We start from the raw sequence: 24,707 nt of genomic DNA on the forward strand, positions 1-24,707 counted from the left end.
TAAGAAGAAACGCAAACAAACACGAAGTTATGGATTATTTGTGCTCATAAATGAATAGTTTATGATCGTGTACATTACATTTAACTTCATGTAGTTTGACTTGTGGTAATATCTAAGCAAGATGACGTCATTTACGTATGGGCAACCTTTGACCTGTAAAAGCTATTACAACCATGGGGTCACGTTGGCATAACTGAATCAAGCGTAAAAGACAACGGATTGGAAAGAAAATCAAAAATAGATTGTAAATGAAAAGATAAAAACGTGAAATTATAAAAATATTACAAAATAATCTATGAACATATAAATACATATTTCTTCAGTTTGATCACTTCGTTGTACGTTAATGGTAATATGTAATAATATAAAAGAGAAAACGTGGAATAAACATAAACATTTAATATTCATTTAGTAGGTTTTAGAGATAACGTAAATAAAATTTGAGAGTTATATGATAATAAAATATTTTTATACTCGAAATGAAAATCGCATTGCCTGTGAACTATTTTGATTCTGAGTGCATATACCAACATTAAATAATTATCGTTTTATTATAAACAGTAGAAAAAAACGTCTTATTTTTCTGAAACCACATAATCTAAGGATTGTTCAAGACAATTTTGAAACCGTTTCAACAACTGGTTTCATGCAACAATTGGATACCTGCTTACTCGTAGTGATGTTTTCTCTGTCTGGAACACGTTGTTTGTTTGTTTAGAATTTCTCGCAAAGCTACACGAGGGCTATCTGCGCCAGCCGTCCCTAATTTAGCAGTGTAAGACTAGAGGGAAGGCAGCTAGTCATTACCACCCACCGCCAACTCTTAGGATACTCTTTTACTAACTAATAGTTGGATTGACCGTAACATTATAACGCCCCCACGGCTAAATGGGCGAGCATGTGACCGGGATTCGAACCCGCGACCCTCAGATTACGAGTCGAGTGCCTTAACCACCTGGTCATGCCGGGCCCCTGGCACACGTTGACCGACTGGAGTTACTTTGAACGTATCTAAAGCTCTCCAGTAAAGCAATCACAAAATACATTTGTTCTTGTACTTTATGATAAAGTAGCAGTTGTGCTACTTTTATCTACTGTCTTTCATTGTCTCAAATTCAGACGAGGTAAAGAGAACTCGGACTTGGCTCTTAAAAGCATTCTCTGTTAAGCCTCCTGTTATTTTGCACCTTTTATCTTATTACATTAACTAACTGTGGTACCCGTACTCTGGATGGAAGTTGTGTAAATTAGTTGATTAATGAAAGGTTATCTTAGAACACTAAAAGTTGTTTCCTTCATATATAATTTAAAAAGACGCCCATAAAAACAAAATGTGAAACTAAGTCTGCATGTATTGTTTCATGGGCTCAAGAAACGTTCATGCCAAATTTGGTGAAGGGCAAAGTAGTGGTAAAAAACCAAAAAAAACCGCAAATGCAAATTTATGTGTATATATTTATGGACCTGATGAATCTCCATACTAATTGTAGTGAAAATCCATTCACACCTTGCGAAGTATTTAGATGGACATACACATATAGTACTATTATATTTGTATAGATGGCGCTAGTGCATTATATCTATGTGTGACGTACTTATGACGTCATAGTTGCACCCCGACAATGGAGAAAGAGAGTTGTAGTCTACAAAGTTACTGCTGTCCTACCAGCGACATAAAATAATTTAATTTAAGAATGCAATATAAACATATAATTACATGATTAGGCTAGAAAATATATGTACAGCCGTTCGTGCATGTATATTGTTTGGTGATGGTACTAAATAAATCCAGATATACATAAAACAATCCAAATCTTGTTCAGGTTATGGCTCGACTCAGCCAAGAGGTTCCCAGATCTGTATAAATATTATGATATTGCAAATATTCATCAAGTTTGTGTTCATTAGAGGTGGGTTTCAGCTTAGTTCTGTACAGAAAAGAAAAATCATACCATGTCTAACGTTTCAATAGAAGGTTTTAAGCCACACATTTCCCATAAGAAAACTTGCATATTCCAATTTAAGAAAACACAGTCCACAAGGAGTCGGTCTGTTTTACAAATGTTATTGATAAGATAGTGCAAGGTTATTTCTGAGCTTTATTCTATCTCAATTAATTTAAGTTAGACGTCAAGTTTGCTTGAACTCGACGTGAAAACCATGTACTGAAACCTGATATACTTGAGATACGACAAGTTTTCTGGGATAATAAACATGTAACAGTGTAATGTTTTAAAAACAATTACAGTATAAAAAAAATTTAAGTGGCATAGCTTTATTTATTTAAAATTTTTTAACAAGATTAGTATGAGAATATTTTCATCTGTGTTAATAAATCATAGTTCATAAAACTGTGATAAGCCATAAATATATTGCACAAACTTATCCAATGATTTTTTTGTTATATGAGCTTCAAATTATGTTTCTTAAGAGAAGAAAACACTTAAAAAGGGCTGTGTGCTGGCCTCAGGGTTTCTCTTATTTATACAAAATGAGTTTGTACTAGGGAAGGAACAACTTTTATTATTATTAACTTCACAATAAACCAGAGACTCCTACCTCTTCCACTAAAGCACCTCTAAACTGACCATAGTCCACTACAGGACCTCACCTCTTTTATGTTAATGCAGGCCTAACAACACTATTTTTCTCTCTCCTCTCACTTCAGTTCATTTTGATTTTGCCACACATTGACACACTAAAATTTTCATTTGGCATACATTTGGGGGAAGTCTACACAAACATTAGTGGCTAGTTACCTTGTTACAAACCTTCTGTAACTACAGCTGCAGTTTTATTAATCTAATTGTATTTTATGTTCATGTTTTGCATTACGACCACCTCTACTTTAACATAACCACCAAAAGAAAACCAAGGTACTGAACTGAAACTTCACAGATAATTCTTCCCACAGACTTTGTTTCTTCTATCAAAGAAAATCTGTACATTTCTGATCTCAGTCAATACTACAGATACTAACGTTATCACAAGTTACAGTAATTTGTTCTCAATACAAAGTGTTTCCGAGTATGTTTCATAAACAAAAGTCACGTTCCATTTAAGGAATGTTTCCCTTAGCTGGCTGAAAAAACAAGTCAGCAACATACAAAATTTTACACTTCTGTACAAAGGACCAGGTTAAAAGATTTGCAAGGCAAATACATCTTTCTGTAAGAAGAGTTTATCAAATCTGTTCGGTGCCACAGCTGATGAAGCACTCGGTACAATCACGGAGGGTTAATTATTTGTCTGCCTGTATAGGGAACTAAGATAATAAGAAGTTATTAAAACTACACCTCCGTGGAATGAATAAACAATAAGAAACAACAATAAATCATCTTTGTTATAGTGACTTCATGGAGGACATTGGGGAACATTTAAAACGAGTCTCGATTTAAAAGCGTTTGGTTGATAAACAAAATACTGCATCGGGCATTGCTGCCTTGGTATCACAATGACTTTCAATTCAAGTAACTGAATTATACCTAAAATAAACAAAACACTTCAAAATTACTGGTTTATAGTTAACTATGGATACTGTCACAACTTGTGTAGAGCTTTCATTGAGGAATATACATTTGCTCTACTTCTGTGAAAACCTGTAATTAACAGTTTAGTGTCTTCCCTTCTTTGTACAGTATTTCTGATCCAACATTGTATATAAAAAAAAAAAGCCATTCTCTTTGCAACGTTCACTAAAAAACTGTAACGAAGCACATGACAAAGGTACTTGTACAATTATAATAAATCCTACACACTGTTGTTTCTCTTCAGTATCGGTGTTTTTTTTTTTACAGAGGTTAAGCCTTCAGAGGTCAAAAAAAAGGAAAAAAACTAAACAAATACAGGCGTTGAAGCTTCAACTTGCATTTCGTATCACTCTTAGGGCTATAAGGACCCCATCTGACCACCAAGGAAACACGAGACTAATTCTTTTCCATATACAGTTTATAAGTGCTACGATTTTTCTGTTGAACTAGACTGCCGACTGTGTTTTCCATAATTAGGTTTCAAATAATCATTCTGGGATAATGAGAACACATCTATTCTATCTTCTTTGTGGTACTGCAGGCAGCGACGTATAAAGTTCTGTAAAAGGTAAAAATCAATTACTATTATTTACATGGAGATAAATTCTGTAAAAGAAGAATTTTTACAGGTACCATTACGATAAATTTAACCTTGAGTATAAAAACAGTAATGTTCCATAGAACGTATTCCAGTTTTGGTTTTTAATATTGTCAGTAACAAAAATAGATATTTATAAAAGTTCTATCTACTTTTTCTTTTCTTGAGTTTCAAAAATCTGAACATCACTTCATGTTTTCTATTTAAAACTGGGATTGTTACAGAGAATACCCAATATAGCAAGTTATTTAAGTAAAAGCCTGCCACATAATGATCTATGAATGGTTAAGTCAGTTATGTTCAGGTTCACAATGTTAGGTTCTAATGATGGTTAAATTGGTTATGTTCAGGTTGAAAATGTTTGATTCTAATGATGGTTAAGACAGTCATGTTCACGTTGAAAATGTTAGATTTTGACAATGGTTACATCTTACAATGAATAAGCCGGTCTTGTACAATGTTATAATCTTACAATACTTACTAAAATCTGTACTGAATACATCTTTGACCATTTAATTTAGGTGTATCAGGTAATGGCTGTATTGGTCAAAGTAGTCAGGTACAAGTCTTACCATAAGAAGGTAAAACTGAGATCACTCAACTGGTACAACAAGATGCTGAAATTGTCAATGCTTTATTATGGCACTTAACAGCTCAATATAAATGAAGGTGATAGATAACACAGTTAATAATAATATTCAATCAAATGTTATTTAGATTAGTCCAATTTCTCTAACTTTTTTACACACACACACAAATAACAACTTACTTTAGCCTCATTACTGACAGCAGGCTTAGCTGGAAAGTCCACTTCTGTGGCTTTAAGAATAGTGCTTTCCTCTAAGATAGTAGCCTGAGACTGGTTATGACCAAATGGCTAACAGGAAAAACAAAACAAAAACTTTGAGATACACAAGTCAGTTCTCTATGAAAAAACAAACAAACAAACAAATTATTTGGAGAAATTAAGATTAACTGAAGCATTTGCCTTCCCAAACACCCAACTGAAAGTGATTCTTACTTTTCTCCCATAAAGACATTGGTAGAAGATCACTCCTACACTCCATACATCAACTTTTGAGGAGATTTTAGGTGGATTCTTTCCAACTACAAAACATTCTGGAGGCAAGTACCTACAACACAAAACAGTAAACAGTTTTAAAAGTTGGCAAGTCTCAGCTAAAACTACAAGTAACAAGTTTTACTGTTATTTGCAAGTAATTCGATGTAACACTTCTATTATATGAGCAATATACATATGAAATGGAACAAAACTGGAAGTATGGAACAGTGGTTATTGCCCATAGCAGCAGAAAGACAAGTATCTAATAAACAGGTTTTTTACAAGAAACTCTTTGGAAAATTAAAATGGTTTTTAGGAAGATAAAGCTTTTGATTATTCTATTGTTATTTTTAATAAAGTAGTTGGTTGAAATACATAAATTATACAAAATGTCTCAGTTAAGACATCAGCCCTGTTTGTAAAACAGGTCTTACCAGTTAAAGTAAAATTTAACATGTAAATTACACTTCAAGTTAAAAGAATCACCATAAACAAGATAATTATCTGGGTGAAAACTGCACGAACTAACCAGTAAGTTCCAGCTCCCTGAGATGTCAAGTCCATTCCATATTCAGGACTATAGTTTTCATCATCCATGATCTTGCTCAATCCAAAGTCAGTAATTTTTATTTCATTACTTCCACTTCTGCTTCCCAGGAGAATGTTACCTGTGAATACAAAATTAGAAACATCATAAACACATCACTTACATATAAACTGAATGTTTATCTTTGCCAGAGTCAGTCTATAGTGATTTATCCTGTAAGCCTATTACCAATGATAATAAAGTAGGAAATCGGGAAGTCGTACATATTTACTGGATCATCAGTAATGCTAACTCTATTCCAGTCGCTAGTCTGATGCTTTAAAGTAACTTAAGATAATAAATACACATTAGGTAAAGTTTTGGAAGTACTACCTAAAATATCACAAACACTAAGTCAGTTTAAGTAAGCCATAGTTCTTACATTTTGTACCAAAAGCACTCATCACACAGACCTGATTACAAGTTTATTTGACAGTAATTTGTTTCCTTCTCAACATCAGCCCTCCTTAATCCCTAACTTAAGTTTTACATAAAAAAAGCAACAAAAATATTAATTATAAAAATTGCTTTGCTTATTATTCACAATTAGCTATCACCACGGTTACCTGTGGGGCTGGGGCACAAGGACTATCAGCTATCACCACGGTTACCAGTGGGGCTAGGGCACAAGGACTATCAGCTATCACCACGGTTACCTGTGGGGCTAGGGCACAAGGACTATCAGCTATCACCACGGTTACCTGTGGGACTAGGGCACAAGGACTATCAGCTATCACCACGGTTACCTGTGGGACTAGGTCACAAGGACTATCAGCTATCACCACGGTTACCTGTGGGACTAGGTCACAAGGACTATCAGCTATCACCACCGTTACCTGTGGGACTAGGGCACAAGGACTATCAGCTATCACCACCGTTACCTGTGGGACTAGGGCACAAGGACTATCAGCTATCACCACCGTTACCTGTGGGACTAGGGCACAAGGACTATCAGCTATCACCATGGTTATGGAAGTTTGTTTTTTGTAACTCTCATCTTCCAGACATTTAAAGATTGTTTTTAACTAACATTTTTTACATCAACATATTTATAATGATGAATGCTATGCAGAAATAAACAATTACCAGACATTTGAGAATTAGACAAAGAAAAGCACGCACCAGGTTTGAGATCGTAGTGAATAATTGGTGGTTTGATCTCATTCAAGTACCTGAGGGCATGCACCACCTGCATAATGATACAACGAGCCTCTTTCTCTGGCATGCTCTTGTGCTGTTTCAGATAGAAATCAAGGTCGTGACCATCACAGTATTCCAACACTGTGCAGAATCTATGAAAAATCAAAATGTTAATCCATCTATAACTTAAGATATCATCAACTTCTTATCATCTAAACTTTTATTTTCTCTTGCAATTCACGTATTATGGTTATTATAGTGATTATTACTATTGGATAATTATTTATAATTACAGCGTACTTGTTTTGCTTGAAGATATCCAATTCAGACCATAAAAGAATATTTTATGTAAAAACAATTATGATCTGGTAACATACTCAAAGTTCTCATAATCACATCAGGACTGACCAAAATCTTAAAATAATAATAAAACACATGAACAAGAAGTATGATTTAATATATCTAACAGACGAAGATGTAATCAGAGCTTTCCTCTGTGGTAAAACACATTCTAGTGAAAGTACAAATGAAATATAAATGTCTTCATCCTTACTCAGTCTTACTTACGAAGCTAATGGAACTCTCGAGGAAATACTCCTCACTTGTCTGTCTAAGATGAAGTTTACCAATAGTGTTTGCAACTAGTCTTGAAGTGAAAAGTTTTAATATGAAGAACCAACATTGATGGCACTTCAATTACCCACATGAAACAACCTTTACTATTGCAGTCAACTCAACATAATTTATATAAAATTTACAAAAGCAGGGGCAATAGAAATATTTATTGATAAGGATTTGTTTTAACATTTTATATAAAGCTATCTGTAACATTGAGCTGATAGCTAGTTAACAGCATCCAATACCTACTCTTGCATATTTGTATTCAAACAGATATAGTTTACTGTCACTCTTACAAGTCTCACACACTGTGGCGGTTGTTTATAAAACAGGTTCCAACTTACAAATCCTCAGATTCACAGTCTGGGCATACTTACCACTAGGCCACTCCTGACCCATGATGATGACCCAGTGTAACCTTCTACTAACCCACTGATTGCAAGGCACTTTTACTTTTTAATGTTAGTTTCTCTTTTAAGAAGTGTGAATCTAAAGGTACTACCACAGACAATGTATGAAGAATGTGTTATTTACGATTATAATGAATGAACAGGAAAATAGCTCATGAAAGGCCTGAATTTATTATATAAAGTAAATATAATACAAAGTAAAAACATAATTATCAAACACTGTAGCCAAAATGAGGTAATAAAACTAAATCTTTAAATCTAGTCAAATGATACAAACAACTGATATGTACATTCAAGTTACATCCAAGTTAAATCTATTCCAAACAGTCAGCCACTTTATAGTAATTATATGGGTTTAAAAACATGCATATGTTCACAGTGATACCTAGCAGTAGAAACATTACCTACTTAGAGAAAGTGTAGGCCTAACATACAGATATTATGACTACAATTTCAAAACAAGGTTCAGGTTATGCAACACAACTCACTTTCATCATTTCAGACATTTTTACAAATACTTATGTGTTTTACTTACGAGTTAGCATCTATTTCAAACACGTCATAAAGCTTCACAACTCTAGGATGGTCAAGGGCTTTGTGAATGTTGTACTCTCTCAGAGCGTGTCTAGGATCACACATAAACAAAGCTACAGCACAAAAAGTTTACAAAGAACTGCCTAGAATACTATGTTACAGTTAAATCATAATAGCTGAAAATGAATAGCCATTTAGTTTTTGTTTGTTTTAAATGTTTTGTCAAGGGCTGGGTACAGGTAATTTACTCAAATCAACAAGATATGTAACAGTACAAATAAATATCATTACCATATTGAAGGGTCTATTTTACTGCACCTTATAGTAAACTAAATTAATTTAGGTGTTTTACATTTTCTCTTTACAATTTTTAACAAAATTCATTACTGTAATACACATATCTCTTTCATCTTCATTAAAATTTTTAAAAATTCAAAACATGCATTTTAAACAGTTTGCTGTCTTTCCAGGTCTTTTCTCACTCGATGCATTTCACATTAACATTGTCAGTATACAGTCACTTTACGCAGTTGGCTGTCTTTCCAGTCTTTTCTGACTCGATGCATTTCACATTAACATTGTCAGTATACAGTCACTTTACGTAGTTGGCTGTCTTTCCAGTCTTTTCTGACTCGATGCATTTCACATTAACATTGTCAGTATACAGTCACTTTACGTAGTTGGCTGTCTTTCCAGTCTTTACTGACTCGATGCATTTCACATTAGCATTGTCAGTATACAGTCACTTTACGTAGTTGGCTGTCTTTCCAGTCTTTACTGACTCGATGCATTTCACATTAGCATTGTCAGTGTACAGTCACTTTACGTAGTTGGCTGTCTTTCCAGTCTTTACTGACTCGATGCATTTCACATTAGCATTGTCAGTGTACAGTCACTTTACGTAGTTGGCTGTCTTTCCAGTCTTTACTGACTCGATGCATTTCACATTAGCATTGTCAGTGTACAGTCACTTTACGTAGTTGGCTGTCTTTCCAGTCTTTACTGACTCGATGCATTTCACATTAGCATTGTCAGTGTACAGTCACTTTACGTAGTTGGCTGTCTTTCCAGTCTTTACTGACTCGATGCATTTCACATTAGCATTGTCAGTGTACAGTCACTTTACGTAGTTGGCTGTCTTTCCAGTCTTTACTGACTCGATGCATTTCACATTAACATTGTCAGTGTACAGTCACTTTACGTAGTTGGCTGTCTTTCCAGTCTTTACTGACTCGATGCATTTCACATTAACATTGTCAGTGTACAGTCACTTTACGTAGTTGGCTGTCTTTCCAGTCTTTACTGACTCGATGCATTTCACATTAACATTGTCAGTGTACAGTCACTTTACGTAGTTGGCTGTCTTTCCAGTCTTTACTGACTCGATGCATTTCACATTAACATTGTCAGTGTACAGTCACTTTACGTAGTTGGCTGTCTTTCCAGTCTTTACTGACTCGATGCATTTCACATTAACATTGTCAGTGTACAGTCACTTTATGTAGTTGGCTGTCTTTCCAGTCTTTACTGACTCGATGCATTTCACATTAACATTGTCAGTGTACAGTCACTTTACGTAGTTGGCTGTCTTTCCAGTCTTTACTGACTCGATGCATTTCACATTAACATTGTCAGTGTACAGTCACTTTACGTAGTTGGCTGTCTTTCCAGTCTTTACTGTCTCGATGCATTTCACATTAACATTGTCAGTGTACAGTCACTTTACGTAGTTGGCTGTCTTTCCAGTCTTTACTGACTCGATGCATTTCACATTAACATTGTCAGTGTACAGTCACTTTACGTAGTTGGCTGTCTTTCCAGTCTTTATTGAGTCGATGCATTTCACATTAACATTGTCAGTATAAACTCACTTTATGTAGTTGGCTGTCTTTCCAGTCTTTACTGACTCGATGCATTTCACATTAACATTGTCAGTGTACAGTCACTTTACGTAGTTGGCTGTCTTTCCAGTCTTTACTGACTCGATGCATTTCACATTAACATTGTCAGTGTACAGTCACTTTACGTAGTTGGCTGTCTTTCCAGTCTTTACTGACTCAATGCATTTCACATTAACATTGTCAGTGTACAGTCACTTTACGTAGTTGGCTGTCTTTCCAGTCTTTACTGACTTGATGTATTTCACATTAACATTGTCAGTGTACAGTCACTTTACGTAGTTGGCTGTCTTTCCAGTCTTTACTGACTCAATGCATTTCACATTAACATTTTCTGTATACAGTCACTTTACGTAGTTGGCTGTCTTTCCAGTCTTTACTGACTCGATGCATTTCACATTAACATTGTCAGTATAAACTCACTTTATGTAGTTGGCTTTCTTATCATCTTTCCAGTCTTTATTGAGTTGATGTATTTTACAAGCTACGTATCGCTGCTCTTTCAAATCAAAAGCCTGATAGAAAAAAAACAAGGGTGATTGTTTAACAACCAATTAAATGAGGCCACTTACAAAACTTGTAACTATGTATACAGTACATAAGAACCCCACAAAAAATGTAATATGGTATTTTATACAAATCCAAATGTAAAACAAGTCTTGTCACAATGAAAACTGATATATAAAACAAGTCTTGTCACAGTGAAAACTGATATCAAAACATATATTTCCTTTTTTTAAATCAGCAAAACCTTAATAACGTACGAAACACAACATGCATATTATAAAATATAACTATAAAAACATATTCAAATCAGAACAATTCTTCAATGGTTTATCTTTAAGTTAAGGTCCATTTCACAGAAGAAAGGTCTACCTCCTAACAATTCTTCAATGGTTTATCTTTAAGTTAAGGTCCATTTCACAGAAGAAAGGTCTACCTCCTAACAATTCTTCAATGGTTTATCTTTAAGTTAAGGTCCATTTCACAGAAGAAAGATCTACCTCCTAACAATTTTCAACTGGTTTATCTTTAAGTTAAGGTCCATTTCACAGAAGAAAGTTCTACCTCCTAACAATTCTGAAATGGTTTATCTTTAAGTTAAGGTCCATTTCACAGAAGAAAGATCTACCTCCTATCAATTCTTCAATGGTTTATCTTTAAGTTAAGGTCCATTTCACAGAAGAAGGTCTACCTCCTAACAATTCTCAACTGGTTTATCTTTAAGTTAAGGTCCATTTCACAGAAGAAAGGTCTACCTCCTAACAATTTTCAACTGGTTTATCTTTAAGTTAAGGTCCATTTCACAGAAGAAAGGTCTACCTCCTAACAATTCTTCAATGGTTTATCTTTAAGTTAAGGTCCATTTCACAGAAGAAAGATCTACCTCCTATCAATTCTTCAATGGTTTATCTTTAAGTTAAGGTCCATTGCACAGAAGAAAGGTCTACCTCCTAACAATTCTCAACTGGTTTATCTTTAAGTTAAGGTCCATTTCACAGAAGAAAGGTCTACCTCCTAACAATTTTCAACTGGTTTATCTTTAAGTTAAGGTCCATTTCACAGAAGAAAGGTCTACCTCCTAACAATTCTTCAATGGTTTATCTTTAAGTTAAGGTCCATTTCACAGAAGAAAGATCTACCTCCTAACAATTTTCAACTGGTTTATCTTTAAGTTAAGGTCCATTTCACAGAAGAAAGTTCTACCTCCTAACAATTCTCAAATGGTTTATCTTTAAGTTAAGGTCCATTTCACAGAAGAAAGATCTACCTCCTAACAATTTTCAACTGGTTTATCTTTAAGTTAAGGTCCATTTCACAGAAGAAAGTTCTACCTCCTAACAATTCTCAAATGGTTTATCTTTAAGTCAAGGTCCATTTCACAGAAGAAAGATCTACCTCCTAACAATTCTCAACTGGTTTATCTTTAAGTTAAGGTCCATTTCACAGAAGAAAGGTCTACCTCCTAACAATTTTCAACTGGTTTATCTTTAAGTTAAGGTCCATTTCACAGAAGAAAGGTCTACCTCCTAACAATTCTTCAATGGTTTATCTTTAAGTTAAGGTCCATTTCACAGAAGAAAGATCTACCTCCTATCAATTCTTCAATGGTTTATCTTTAAGTTAAGGTCCATTTCACAGAAGAAGGTCTACCTCCTAACAATTCTCAACTGGTTTATCTTTAAGTTAAGGTCCATTTCACAGAAGAAAGGTCTACCTCCTAACAATTTTCAACTGGTTTATCTTTAAGTTAAGGTCCATTTCACAGAAGAAAGGTCTACCTCCTAACAATTCTTCAATGGTTTATCTTTAAGTTAAGGTCCATTTCACAGAAGAAAGATCTACCTCCTATCAATTCTTCAATGGTTTATCTTTAAGTTAAGGTCCATTGCACAGAAGAAAGGTCTACCTCCTAACAATTCTCAAATGGTTTATCTTTAAGTTAAGGTCCATTTCACAGAAGAAAGGTCTACCTCCTAACAATTCTCAACTGGTTTAAGTTAAGGTCCATTTCACAGAAGAAAGGTCTACCTCCTAACAATTCTCAACTGGTTTATCTTTAAGTTAAGGTCCATTTCACAGAAGAAAGGTCTACCTCCTAACAATTTTCAACTGAAGAGTTTAATAATGTAATGTTTTCTTTCTTCACACACAAACATGTGGAAAAGAATTCTGGCGTTCTGTGGTGCTGTTTGCAATTACGATTTTTATTATTCCTGGTCTAAGAATTCTTTGTTTGTTCAAGTGAAACTAACCCATAATATTCACTATTTAGATTGTCTGGATCTAGTTTTCTGTAATAAAATTTACTTGAATTTTCATTTGTCCTACCCAGTTTTTTAACACCCAGTTACTTTGTAGAAAATTTAAGAAACTAACACCAAAAATCATAAATTAGTTCCAGATGTTTCCTTACAACTTGTTAGTTGAGTACAGGTTTTCTGATTACAACTTGTTAGTTGAGTACAGATTTTCTGAAATATTTATGGGTCAAGCCTGAAAGTTACAACAAAAAGTTATCTCCCACCTGCTTCAAAATCTCAACACATTTAGAAATAAAACAAATAATTATGCTTTTTTGTTAGTTTTTTAAAAAAACTGGATAATTAAGTAAGAACAGAGAGAGAACCACTGAAAGCTCACTAAATTAAGTATTTTCTGATTGGTTCTCTATGAAGACTGTTTTTTCAAAGGGATTTAAAAACAAAAGATAATTATAAAATTCAAAGTGTAAACAAAAAACCTTCTGTTACAGTACTACATTATCTGAACACTATTACCTTGTGCTCTCATGACAATTCTAGTGAAGTTTTATTTGGTAGTCATGACATTTTGAAAGCCACTCTGTTCATTCTTGTTTTTAAATCTAAAATATATCAATGAACTAGATCTATAAGATTACCCTCAGTATTAACATCCACAAACTGGATTGACCCTTAACGACACCCGGTTCCTAGCATGAACAAACTGGATTGACCCTTAACGACACCCGGTTCCTAGCATGAACCAACTGGATTGACCCTTAACGACACCCGGTTCCTAGCATGAACCAACTGGATTGACCCTTAACGACACCCGGTTCCTAGCATGAACCAACTGGATTGACCCTTAACGACACCAGGTTTCTAGTATTAACAAACTGGTTAACCCTTAACGACACCAGGTTTCTAGTATTAACAAACTGGTTAACCCTTAACAACACCAGGTTTCTAGTATTAACAAACTGGTTAAACTTAACGACACCAGGTTTCTATTCTTACTTTGTGTACTTCACTGAAGCCTCCTTTTCCCAGCAAGATCAGCAGTAAATATTTATCTATCAGAACAGTGTGGTTACTAAACCTGAAAAACAAACACAAGTAACTGTTTTACTAACACATGAAAGTTTAGTCATCACCTCACACTGTAAATAAAGATCACACACTCATTTCAAATCAAACACATTTCTTTAGAAAATGTACCTTAATATTCCACAGATTAAAAGATTATAATCGTTAAGTTATTTTACACTTGTGTTTTATAAATCTTTTTTTTTTTTGGAACAGTTTAAATTTCAGTTTTTAATGTAAGTAAAAACAGAATCTTAAGCACGTGACAACCAGCCATGATGCCAACAGTTTGCTTCACAAAACAGGTCAAGAAAATTTCTGCACATAACTGAATAAATCCAGTGGTGTTTTTATCAGCAATCTCCAAACATGAGAGAATAAACCTAGTTAGTAGTCATATGATCAAGACAGAACATGAGCCTAGAACAGACCAGGTGAGAAAAATAACAGATTTAATAACTTATATATAAAAACTACTGTCCTAGTCTGAATTGCTGACTTATAAGATAAGAAAACAATGCCAAGCTGGTAAAAAGTATTATTATTACAAAAACAATGAAATCAGTGGGTTAACACATGCATCATAACATGAAACAACAGTGGTTTTCACTAAGATATACTGATCAGATTCAAATGTTCTGTCCAAGTTTTGTCATACAACATATGCATACAAATGAAACCAAACACACACACATACATTTGACAATCTACAGTACCATATATGTATGTAAGTAACTGTTACCAAAATAGTTTAATGTCTTTAGTACACTACACAAGTCTTAACTCCTACCTCGACTGGTCCTCATTGTGTATCCTTTTCAGTTCCCGGATGTGGAGGTTCCGTTCCCGTTCCAGTTTCTCCAGCTCCATCTGGAGATCTGTATCCTCCTTCTTCAGTGCTGCCTGTCGTAATTTTAATATCTCCTCTTGTTCGTAGTAATTGTACCAACTCAGTCTGAAATGTACAGAAATGTCTCCTGGTTCATTAATATCACACAAAGTTATTATAAAGACAGGACAGCTTCAAATTATTTCTGTGGCAGTTTATGTAAGAAACACAATAATCAAATGGTGAATAGGAGAGGTCTGAACAATGATTTGTAAGTATTCAATATGCAAATGTTCTTCATTATATCTAATTCTATACCAGTGAAATAATTCATGTTGAACTAACCTGTCTTTGAACAACTTTATTTACTTACACAATATACAATATCATATTCAAATCCTACATACCTTATTCTAACACTTATAATAATATACCCAAAATAATAATAATTGTTCCATAGGATTGTATGGAAAATACTTAAGCAAGCAACAATGTCTTACGAGAGAGAAAATTCCTTCCTACCAAGAATATGTTAAACTCTTGTTACAAACTAGTAAACAAGAAAGGAGGACATTGTACACCTGTTGTAACTCCAGCTAATACAATTATCACAAGTCAAGAGACTGTACCAGACACTTTTAACTTTCAAGTCAATGTACAAAGTCAATAATCATTGCAGAAATGTTGTGTTGACCAGTCAACTGTTATGCTGCTATAATAGCTATTATCAAACTGTTTTTATAAATTCAACTATTATTCCACAGCATACTTTACAGAAAGAAAAATCACAGCTTCAAGCCTAAAATATTTGGGTTTCAATTTATCAAGCTTGCTATTTCTGTTGTCTATTAAGTGGTTATCATCTGGAGATTTTGTGAAACAGTTTTTATAAGTACAGTGGATTTATATTGTTCTATTTTATTGTTTAATTAGAAGATTAGAAATAATATTAAAACAACAGGTCCCAGGTTGTGGTCCCTGGGAAGGCTGCATAATTATAAAAAGAAAGCACAGTATATAGGTTCTATTGTGATCCACTGAGGTATCGCAGGTGGTCCACAAAAAGATGAATAACCATTGTAAATATTTCATATATATTGTCCAATAAACTGAAAGAAAACAAGGATTGTTTGTTGTTAAGAGCAAAGCTACACAATAGGCTATCTATGATGTGCCCACCATGGGTACTGAAACCCAGAGGGGGTGAGGGCCATTGAAGAGATACCAGTTCTTATATTACAAATACAATCTTATAAATATTTAGAACCGTGTCATTACAGAATAAAACAATGTGTCACTTAGAACCGTGTCATTACAGAATAAAACAATGTGTCATTTAGAACTGTGTCATTACAGAATAAAACAATGTGTCATTTAGAACTGTGTCATTACAGAATAAAACAATGTGTCATTTAGAACTGTGTCATTACAGAATAAAACAATGTGTCATTTAGAACTGTGTCATTACAGAATAAAACAATGTGTCATTTAGAACTGTGTCATTACAGAATAAAACAATGTGTCATTTAGAACTGTGTCATTACAGAATAAAACAATGTGTCATTTAGAACTGTGTCATTACAGAATAAAACAATGTGTCATTTAGAACTGTGTCATTACAGAATAAAACAATGTGTCATTTAGAACTGTGTCATTACAGAATAAAACAATGTGTCATTTAGAACTGTGTCATTACAGAATAAAACAATGTGTCATTTAGAACTGTGTCATTACAGAATAAAACAATGTGTCACTTTGGTTGAAAAAATTTTCAAATTGTGTCAAAATAAAGAAACTCTACCAGACCTATCACACTAAAAACTGAGCCTCGAATTTAACCTAGAGGTTTGTGTGTTTTGGTGTAGTTGAAGAAAATAAATAAGGCAAAAGCATCAGTGAACTTAAAATTTTTGACAAAATATTGATTGTTCAACAACATGTCGGTCAAAAGTTTTAAATATATTACAATGAGAAATAAACAAGTTAAGTATCTATGCTTCCTAAGATACAACATACACTCTAAGAGATTGTATAATTCTAAATCTAAAACCACTTTCATTTATTCATCCACATGAAAATTTTAATTATGGTATTGATGTGTTATTCAACATTGGTTTTCTAGACAGCAGAGTAAATAATCAGAGTGTTACAAATACCTGTAGAATTATCAGATAGTTTTGAAAGTTACCTCAAGTGTCACATTTCTACAATTTTTTTCATGTGTGTACCATGAACTTACATTTATACAGTCATTCCTTATAACATAGTTTTAAACCTTGAAACATGTTATTACTGTTTAAAAAATAAATGAGTTTATCTCACTCCTTTGGTGGCTCTGGTTTCAAGAAATCCCCATTGGTCAGACTAGTGGAACTCCCATTAGTACCCTTTCCTTTCTGTTGAGCTGTACTCGGTTTCTTCTTACATAGCAACTTACGTTGACGTTCCATTTCTTCTCTTTCCGTTGTAATGTGCTCCTGTTTCCTAAAGAGGTTGGCAGTGTAGTAACCAGTGGTCAGAACAGTTAAAAACTACCTGAAGCTACATGGCTATTAGTTTCACTGGATACATTGTGAATAATTTCCACTAAAACAAGGTTCAATTTTATTTATATCTACACAATTAATGAGCAATTTTAAATTTTAAACTTTTAAGTGCCATGTTAGTGGTGCAACCTCTGGGACTGTCACCTCATAGTTACTTAAAACAGTAAAGAAAACAACACAATTCACTGCTAATTTATTACCAAAACTCAATATAATGATAAAAATAGGTACCAGGAAATCATCCTTACCAAACTAACATACATTTAGAATACAAGCAAGTAATACACATCCTAGCTCTTACTTTATCAACTCAGTGAAGGCATGACCATCTACCCAGTTCTCTACAAAAGATGCTCCTTGCCTCTGGGGTACAAACTGACCTAGTCTTAGCCTATTCTCCATACATCTTTGTCTGGCTTGTTTCTTCTCAATCATGGACTATGGAGTTAGAAACCAAAATCATTATAAATTTAGGTTGACATAAACAAATTTAAAATTAACAGGGAAAAAGAAATTACATCATGAAGCTGGACATTCCTTGTTTTCTATATTAAATATACAATCAAAGGAAGTTATTATCATAACACAAACATTCTTGAACAAACAAAATATGAAAAAGTGGATGGTCATTTTTGGAATTTGTTTTTTTTTCTTCAAAACAGGGAGCAGTCAAATTAATTTAGTAATTTAAAACGTTTATTTTGTAATATAATAACTATTTCAATTTGAAATTGTATGTTACTGATTAAAAGCATAACTTGTAGTTCTAAACTTAATAAACTGTTTTAACTCTTAAGTTGCCAAGTGAGGACATAAAATGAAGTTTCCAATCATTGAATTTTGAAGACATGAAACAGTATAGTTAAAGATGGAAACTACAAAATTAATAGATGTTTACCTTGTCTCCTGAAAATCTAACTTCATTTAGACCTAACATTTACAATTTAAATTAAGAATCTTTATAAAATGGTAAAACATAGCATAGAAATGTTGACTTTAAACCATCTGTAACTCCACAGACCAGAAAAGAAATAGATTAAAAAATACAAACATTTTAATATAAAACCTAACATTCAGTTTCATAAAGAAAACAATAGAATTTCGCTGTTCAAATGAGTGATATTTATGAGCAACATGAACACCCCACGCAGTATACAGAGTCACAAGTTCAACAGAATTAATATACAACCATCGAAGTATAGTAGTACCATTGCTCATTATGGTGTTTATCTAACACAAAATGTTTGATGTTGGAATACACTTACCTTTTCTATAAGTAGTTGTTTAGTTACTTCTGTACTCTTTTTGATTTGTTCTTTATGTTTTTCTATAAGTTTTTGTTGAGCTTGTACTTGTCTTTTCAGTTCTTCACTAGCCTGTAACAATCATTGTTAAGTAACTTTAAAAGTTATCAAAAGAAGGAAGGATTTATAATAATAATCCTAAATTTCCAAAATAAGATAAAAACACAAATAACAGAGAAAGATGACAACTGTTACAAATAACAACTAAAATAATTCCCATTATTAGTGGTAAATCAAAATTCTTGAATAAAAAACTTTCTTAGAGCACAAAAACCGAACCATAGTGGCAAAAGAGTCGGTCAATGTTATGACTGCAAGTATTGCTAACAGACAAAACAATGCACCTAATTTTATATTTGTAAGAACAGTAATACTTAATTAGCTAAACCTATCAGTGAGTTGATTTTCATTATGAAGCTAAGTTTGTTATTCAACAAACTATTTACGTTAATGTAACAGAAAGATACCAACTGACAACTTGAAGCTAAGTTTGTTAGTCAACAAACTATTTACGTTAATGTAACAAAGATACCAACCGACAACTTGAAGCTAAGTTTATTATTCAACAAACTATTTACGTTAATGTAACAGAAAGATACCAACTGACAACTTGAAGCTAAGTTTATTATTCAACAAACTATTTACGTTAATGTAACAAAGATACCAACTGACAACTTGAAGCTAAGTTTATTATTCAACAAACTATTTACGTTAATGTAACAGAAAGATACCAACTGACATCTTACCCTTTTTAATTCGTCTATTTTCTTATCCTTCATTTCTAAATCCATTGCTGACTTGCTTTCTAATTCTGTTATCTTATTTATAGTGAGATCCGTCTGAATAGACCTGTGGCAGACCTGACCTGCTCTTTGTACTGGAACAACCATATTTGAAAAATCTAAACTGGTATTTACAGAGGGTGAACTCAACTGGTTACCCTAGATGTAGACAGTCAAAAATAATTGGTATAAGATCTCACGTCTTTTGTTGTACAATTTATACAAAGAGTTATAACATCACTTCTCATTATAGTCAACAAATAACATTTCTCTTGTCATACAAATACCCACAAATCAAAATTATAATCCTTGACAGTACAAACGTTTGGAGTTGAGCAGGATTTTCATAGATATTAAAGTAACTGTTAACCCTACTTATGCTATTTATTACCAGAGAGTTCCACATTATCTATTATAATAATGTTCAGCTGTTGTCTTCCCTGCAAATAAATACACCTTACTATTTAAATGGACATATGTGGTACTTTATTTCAATGAAGAGAAATGGAGGGCAGATGTAAATATACTTTGGTAGACATTTTGTACAATAAAATATTAAAATCTATCAGTGGATTTAAAAAGGTCCAATGGCAGGTCATACAATATTATTACAGGATTAAATATTGATTGTATTAAGTACTATAAAACTTTGCTTCCAATTAAACACATGCGAAAAATGCACACAAGTTATCATTTTATCTCTCTATCAAATACAAGTTGTACTTAATAAAGTCTTATGTAATGTTAGGCCTAAGTTTAGTGGTCTTGTAGATTTTGATGTTTGCAGTTGGATTTCTTTTGTATTTTATTAGAAATCTTATATTTATAGAAGTGCTATTACAATAAGGATGCTAATTAGACTGCATGTTTTGTAAATCTGTGCCAAATATTCAACATAGTTACGTTGTCCGTGTAAAGAAGTGCACAATTTTAATTTAAATGTTGACCATATAGGAAACTCAAGCAGAAATGAGTGGAATTGAAATATTGACGTTACTTTTGTTTAGATTTAATTATCAGAGACCCACGAACAGTCAGGGACATATTAGCAACCTAACGTATTAAAGTGAAAAATGTCATTAAAATGGTAAAGGGTTCACACAAACCACCTACCAAGAGCCGCACAGTAAAGGGTTCACACAAACCTTCTCCCAAGAGCCGCACAGTAAAGGGTTCACACAAACCTCCTCTCATGAGCCGCACAGTAAAGGGTTCACACAAACCTCCTCCCATGAGCCGTACAGTAAAGGGTTCACACAAACTTCCTACCAAGAGCCGCACAGTCAAGGGTTCACACAAACCTCCTACCAAGAGCCGCACAGTCAAGGGTTCACACAAACCTCCTACCAAGAGCCGCACAGTCAAGGGTTCACACAAACCTCCTACCAAGAGCCGCACAGTCAAGGGTTCACACAAACCTCCTACCATGAGCCGCACAGTCAAGGGTTCACACAAACCTCCTCCCATGAGTCGTACAGTCAAGGGTTCACACAAACCTCCTACCAAGAGCCGCACAGTCAAGGGTTCACACAAACCTCCTCCCATGAGTCGTACAGTAAAGGGTTCACACAAACCTCCTACCAAGAGCCGCACAGTAAAGGGTTCACACAAACCTCCTACCAAGAGCCGCACAGTCAAGATTTCACACAAACCTCCTACCAAGAGCCGCACAGTCAAGGGTTCACACAAACCTCCTACCAAGAGCCGCACAGTCAAGGGTTCACACAAACCTCCTACCAAGAGCCGTACAGTAAAGGGTTCACACAAACCTCCTACCAAGAGCCGTACAGTAAAGGGTTCACACAAACCTCCTACCAAGAGCCGTACAGTCAAGGGTTCACACAAACCTCCTACCAAGAGCCGTACAGTGAAGGGTTCATACAAACCTCCTACCAATAACTGTATAGTTAATCATTAGAAAAAATGAGTTAAACTATTCTACATCTTTCTCAGTAACGAAATCAGGTTTATTTATTTTAAGTAAAATATTTGGAAAGATGTTACACATCAAACTTTGAGGTGAAAACAATTGAAATTTCTCCCTTGTTTGTTTTAGGATCTAACCCTGAAAGAGTGCGTTATAAATCCACTTGTTTAATAGCCTTTAAACTAATCAGGCAGATGAGTTCTAAGGTATTGCACAGTTCAACAGGCGCTGCTGAAAGACAACACTGCAAAAATATTTAATTAAACAACTAAAGGTATTTTACAGTAAACCACAGATAATATATCTTAGTAATTCTAACAGAATGAACATCGGAGTTAATTAAATGTAAAGTCTATGTCATTAATTAATTAAAATCGGTTTTCTTTACTATGTAGAAAGGATATAAAAACTGATGGCAGAATACAATATTTAACAAAGTAACAATGGTTTAGATATTGTATCCTATCTACACAAAAAGTAACTTAATTATACCAGTAATTTCTTCACTTACAAAAAACCAACTTAGAGTTTAGTAATAACTAATTTTGTATAATGGCTTTGTTTTTTTTATTAACGGCTGTTATGAAAAGATTAATTTAAACCACCTTGTGTGTAAAAAAAAAAAATATATATATATATATATAAACATTAAAAGAAAATACACCACAAGTATCTAATTGTAGTAACGTGAGTTTCATCTACTATTTACTACCAATAAAAGCTCTCACCTGTTAAACTGTTTCTCAAGTTCTGAAAGTAAAATGTTAAGAATAATAAAACTGACCCTAAACACACTAAGAATCCTGTGAAATTTATATTAATTCACTCAGAGAATTTTGTTTTCTGATTCTACAATGAAGTTTTATTACAAATTAAAAAATACCAAGCACCAGGTAAAATAACTGTGTAATTAACCAGAGGATCTTGGTATTTAATATTAATAAACTGGAATTAAAAATAACTATAACAAGCTTCTACAAGTTCAAAATTTCTTGAAATTGACTGCATTATAAACTTTTATATGCTCAAACTGATAACTATTCTCATTAACATGTACATTTATTTATCTATAAAATTATATGGATGTGTGTGAAATTCATGTTTTAAAATGAAAAATCTTCTCAGAATTCTATAAGTAACGAATTATTTTCTTATGATTAAAAAAAATTTTTAAATCAAATATTGACTGTCCTAAGAGTATTCAATCTTTAGACCCAAAGAATGGGAAAAACTGGATTTTAACCTACATACCATAAAAATACCTTGAGAGGTTGGAGACTTAGAGCCACCATACCGACTAGGACTGAGGCCTTGATGCTGTAAGAGAAACATGGTTTGGTTTTATATTTTGAGCAAAGCTACACGAGGGATATCTGCACTAGTCATCCCTAATTTATCAGTAAAAGACTAGATGGAAGATTGCTAGTCATCACCACCCTCTGTCACCTCTTGGGCTATTCTTTTACCAATGAATAGTGGGATTGACTGTCACATTATAACACCCCCACAGCTGAAAGAGCAAGCACGTTTGGTGTAATGGGAATTCAAACCCGTGATCCTCGGATTACGAGTCAAGTGCCCTAACCACCTGGCTATGCTGGATCAGAGAAATTTGTACATATTAAAATGTTTTACTGTTTAGTAAAAAATACAAAAAAAGAGAAAATAAATTACAGCTTTTCCTAAAAAATAACTTGAGACATTTTTAGATCTGTAACTAGCATTAAACAAATTAATATACTGTTGTATCACACGTGTCAGTAGTTGTAATGTTATGGTTAATAATAATTAAATACTTCATTACAAAATCATGCATAAGTCACTCTGAATCTAGTAGTATTGTTTACATTTCACTTGGCCAATAATATCAAAATATTTGAACTATATGTGATCCAAAATACAAAAAATAGAGAACTTAAAAAAAAATTATTTATAAAATCATTTTTTAACAACAGATCAGAGTAGAAACCTGCTGTTTCTAATTGATTAGAAGTTGATATATAATAAACTGTAAGATGAGATGTGACACCTTGATAAATGACAAACTGTAAGATGAGATGTGACACCTTGATAAATGATAAACTGTAAGATGAGATGTGATACCTTGATAAATGATAAACTGTAGGTAAGATGCGATACCTTGATAAATGACAAACTGTAGGTAAGATGCGATACCTTGATAAATGACAAACTGTAAGATGAGATGTGACACCTTGATAAATGACAAACTGTAAGATGAGATGTGACACCTTGATAAATGACAAACTGTAAGATGATATGTGACACCTTGATAAATGATAAACTGTAAGATGATATGTGACACCTTGATAAATGACAAACTGTAAGATGAGATGTGATACCTTGATAAATGACAAACTGTAAGATGAGATGTGATACCTTGATAAATGACAAACTGTAAGATGAGATGTGATACCTTGATAAATGATAAACTGTAAAATAAAATGTGATACCTTGATAAATGATAAACTGTAAAATAAAATGTGATACCTTGATAAATGATAAACTGTAAAACAAAATGTGATACCTTGATAAATGATAAACTGTAAGATGAGATGTGATACCTTGATAAATGATAAACTGTAAAATAAAATGTGATACCTTGATAAATGACAAACTGTAAAATAAAATGTGACACCTTGATAAATGACAAACTGTAAGATGATATGTGACACCTTGATAAATGACAAACTGTAAGATGATATGTGACACCTTGATAAATGACAAACTGTAAGATGATATGTGACACCTTGATAAATGACAAACTGTAAGATGATATGTGACACCTTGATAAATGACAAACTGTAAGATGAGATGTGATACCTTGATAAATGACAAACTGTAAGATGAGATGTGACACCTTGATAAATGACAAACTGTAAGATGATATGTGACACCTTGATAAATGACAAACTGTAAGATGATATGTGACACCTTGATAAATGACAAACTGTAAGATGAGATGTGACACCTTGATAAATGACAAACTGTAAGATGATATGTGACACCTTGATAAATGACAAACTGTAAGATGAGATGTGATACCTTGATAAATGACAAACTGTAAGATGAGATGTGATACCTTGATAAATGA

At 33.4% G+C, this 24,707-nt stretch overlaps 1 protein-coding gene across 9 annotated transcripts in view; it reads right to left on the reverse strand.

Annotated features, from left to right (window-relative positions):
- Window positions 1–2,259: 2,259 nt before the first annotated feature.
- LOC143234604 (serine/threonine-protein kinase tousled-like 1) overlaps window positions 2,260–24,707 on the reverse strand; it is a 67,120-nt gene continuing 44,672 nt past the window's right edge. For all 9 annotated transcript variants that reach the window (XM_076472066.1, XM_076472074.1, XM_076472073.1 and 6 more), the window contains 14 exons: window positions 22,847–22,912; window positions 19,633–19,827; window positions 18,848–18,958; window positions 17,884–18,020; window positions 17,359–17,520; window positions 14,998–15,162; window positions 14,139–14,220; window positions 10,801–10,892; window positions 8,481–8,570; window positions 6,900–7,069; window positions 5,721–5,859; window positions 5,150–5,261; window positions 4,898–5,005; window positions 2,260–4,089 (listed from right to left, as the gene is read on the reverse strand). In XM_076472066.1, the coding sequence (XP_076328181.1) occupies window positions 3,958–4,089; window positions 4,898–5,005; window positions 5,150–5,261; window positions 5,721–5,859; window positions 6,900–7,069; window positions 8,481–8,570; window positions 10,801–10,892; window positions 14,139–14,220; window positions 14,998–15,162; window positions 17,359–17,520; window positions 17,884–18,020; window positions 18,848–18,958; window positions 19,633–19,827; window positions 22,847–22,912 (1,761 nt within the window). In that variant the 3' untranslated portion in view covers window positions 2,260–3,957. The remainder of the gene's footprint in view (window positions 4,090–4,897; window positions 5,006–5,149; window positions 5,262–5,720; window positions 5,860–6,899; window positions 7,070–8,480; window positions 8,571–10,800; window positions 10,893–14,138; window positions 14,221–14,997; window positions 15,163–17,358; window positions 17,521–17,883; window positions 18,021–18,847; window positions 18,959–19,632; window positions 19,828–22,846; window positions 22,913–24,707) is intronic.

This window comes from Tachypleus tridentatus, chromosome 12 (assembly GCF_004210375.1).
Source record: "Tachypleus tridentatus isolate NWPU-2018 chromosome 12, ASM421037v1, whole genome shotgun sequence".
NCBI classification, from domain to species: domain Eukaryota; kingdom Metazoa; phylum Arthropoda; class Merostomata; order Xiphosura; family Limulidae; genus Tachypleus; species Tachypleus tridentatus.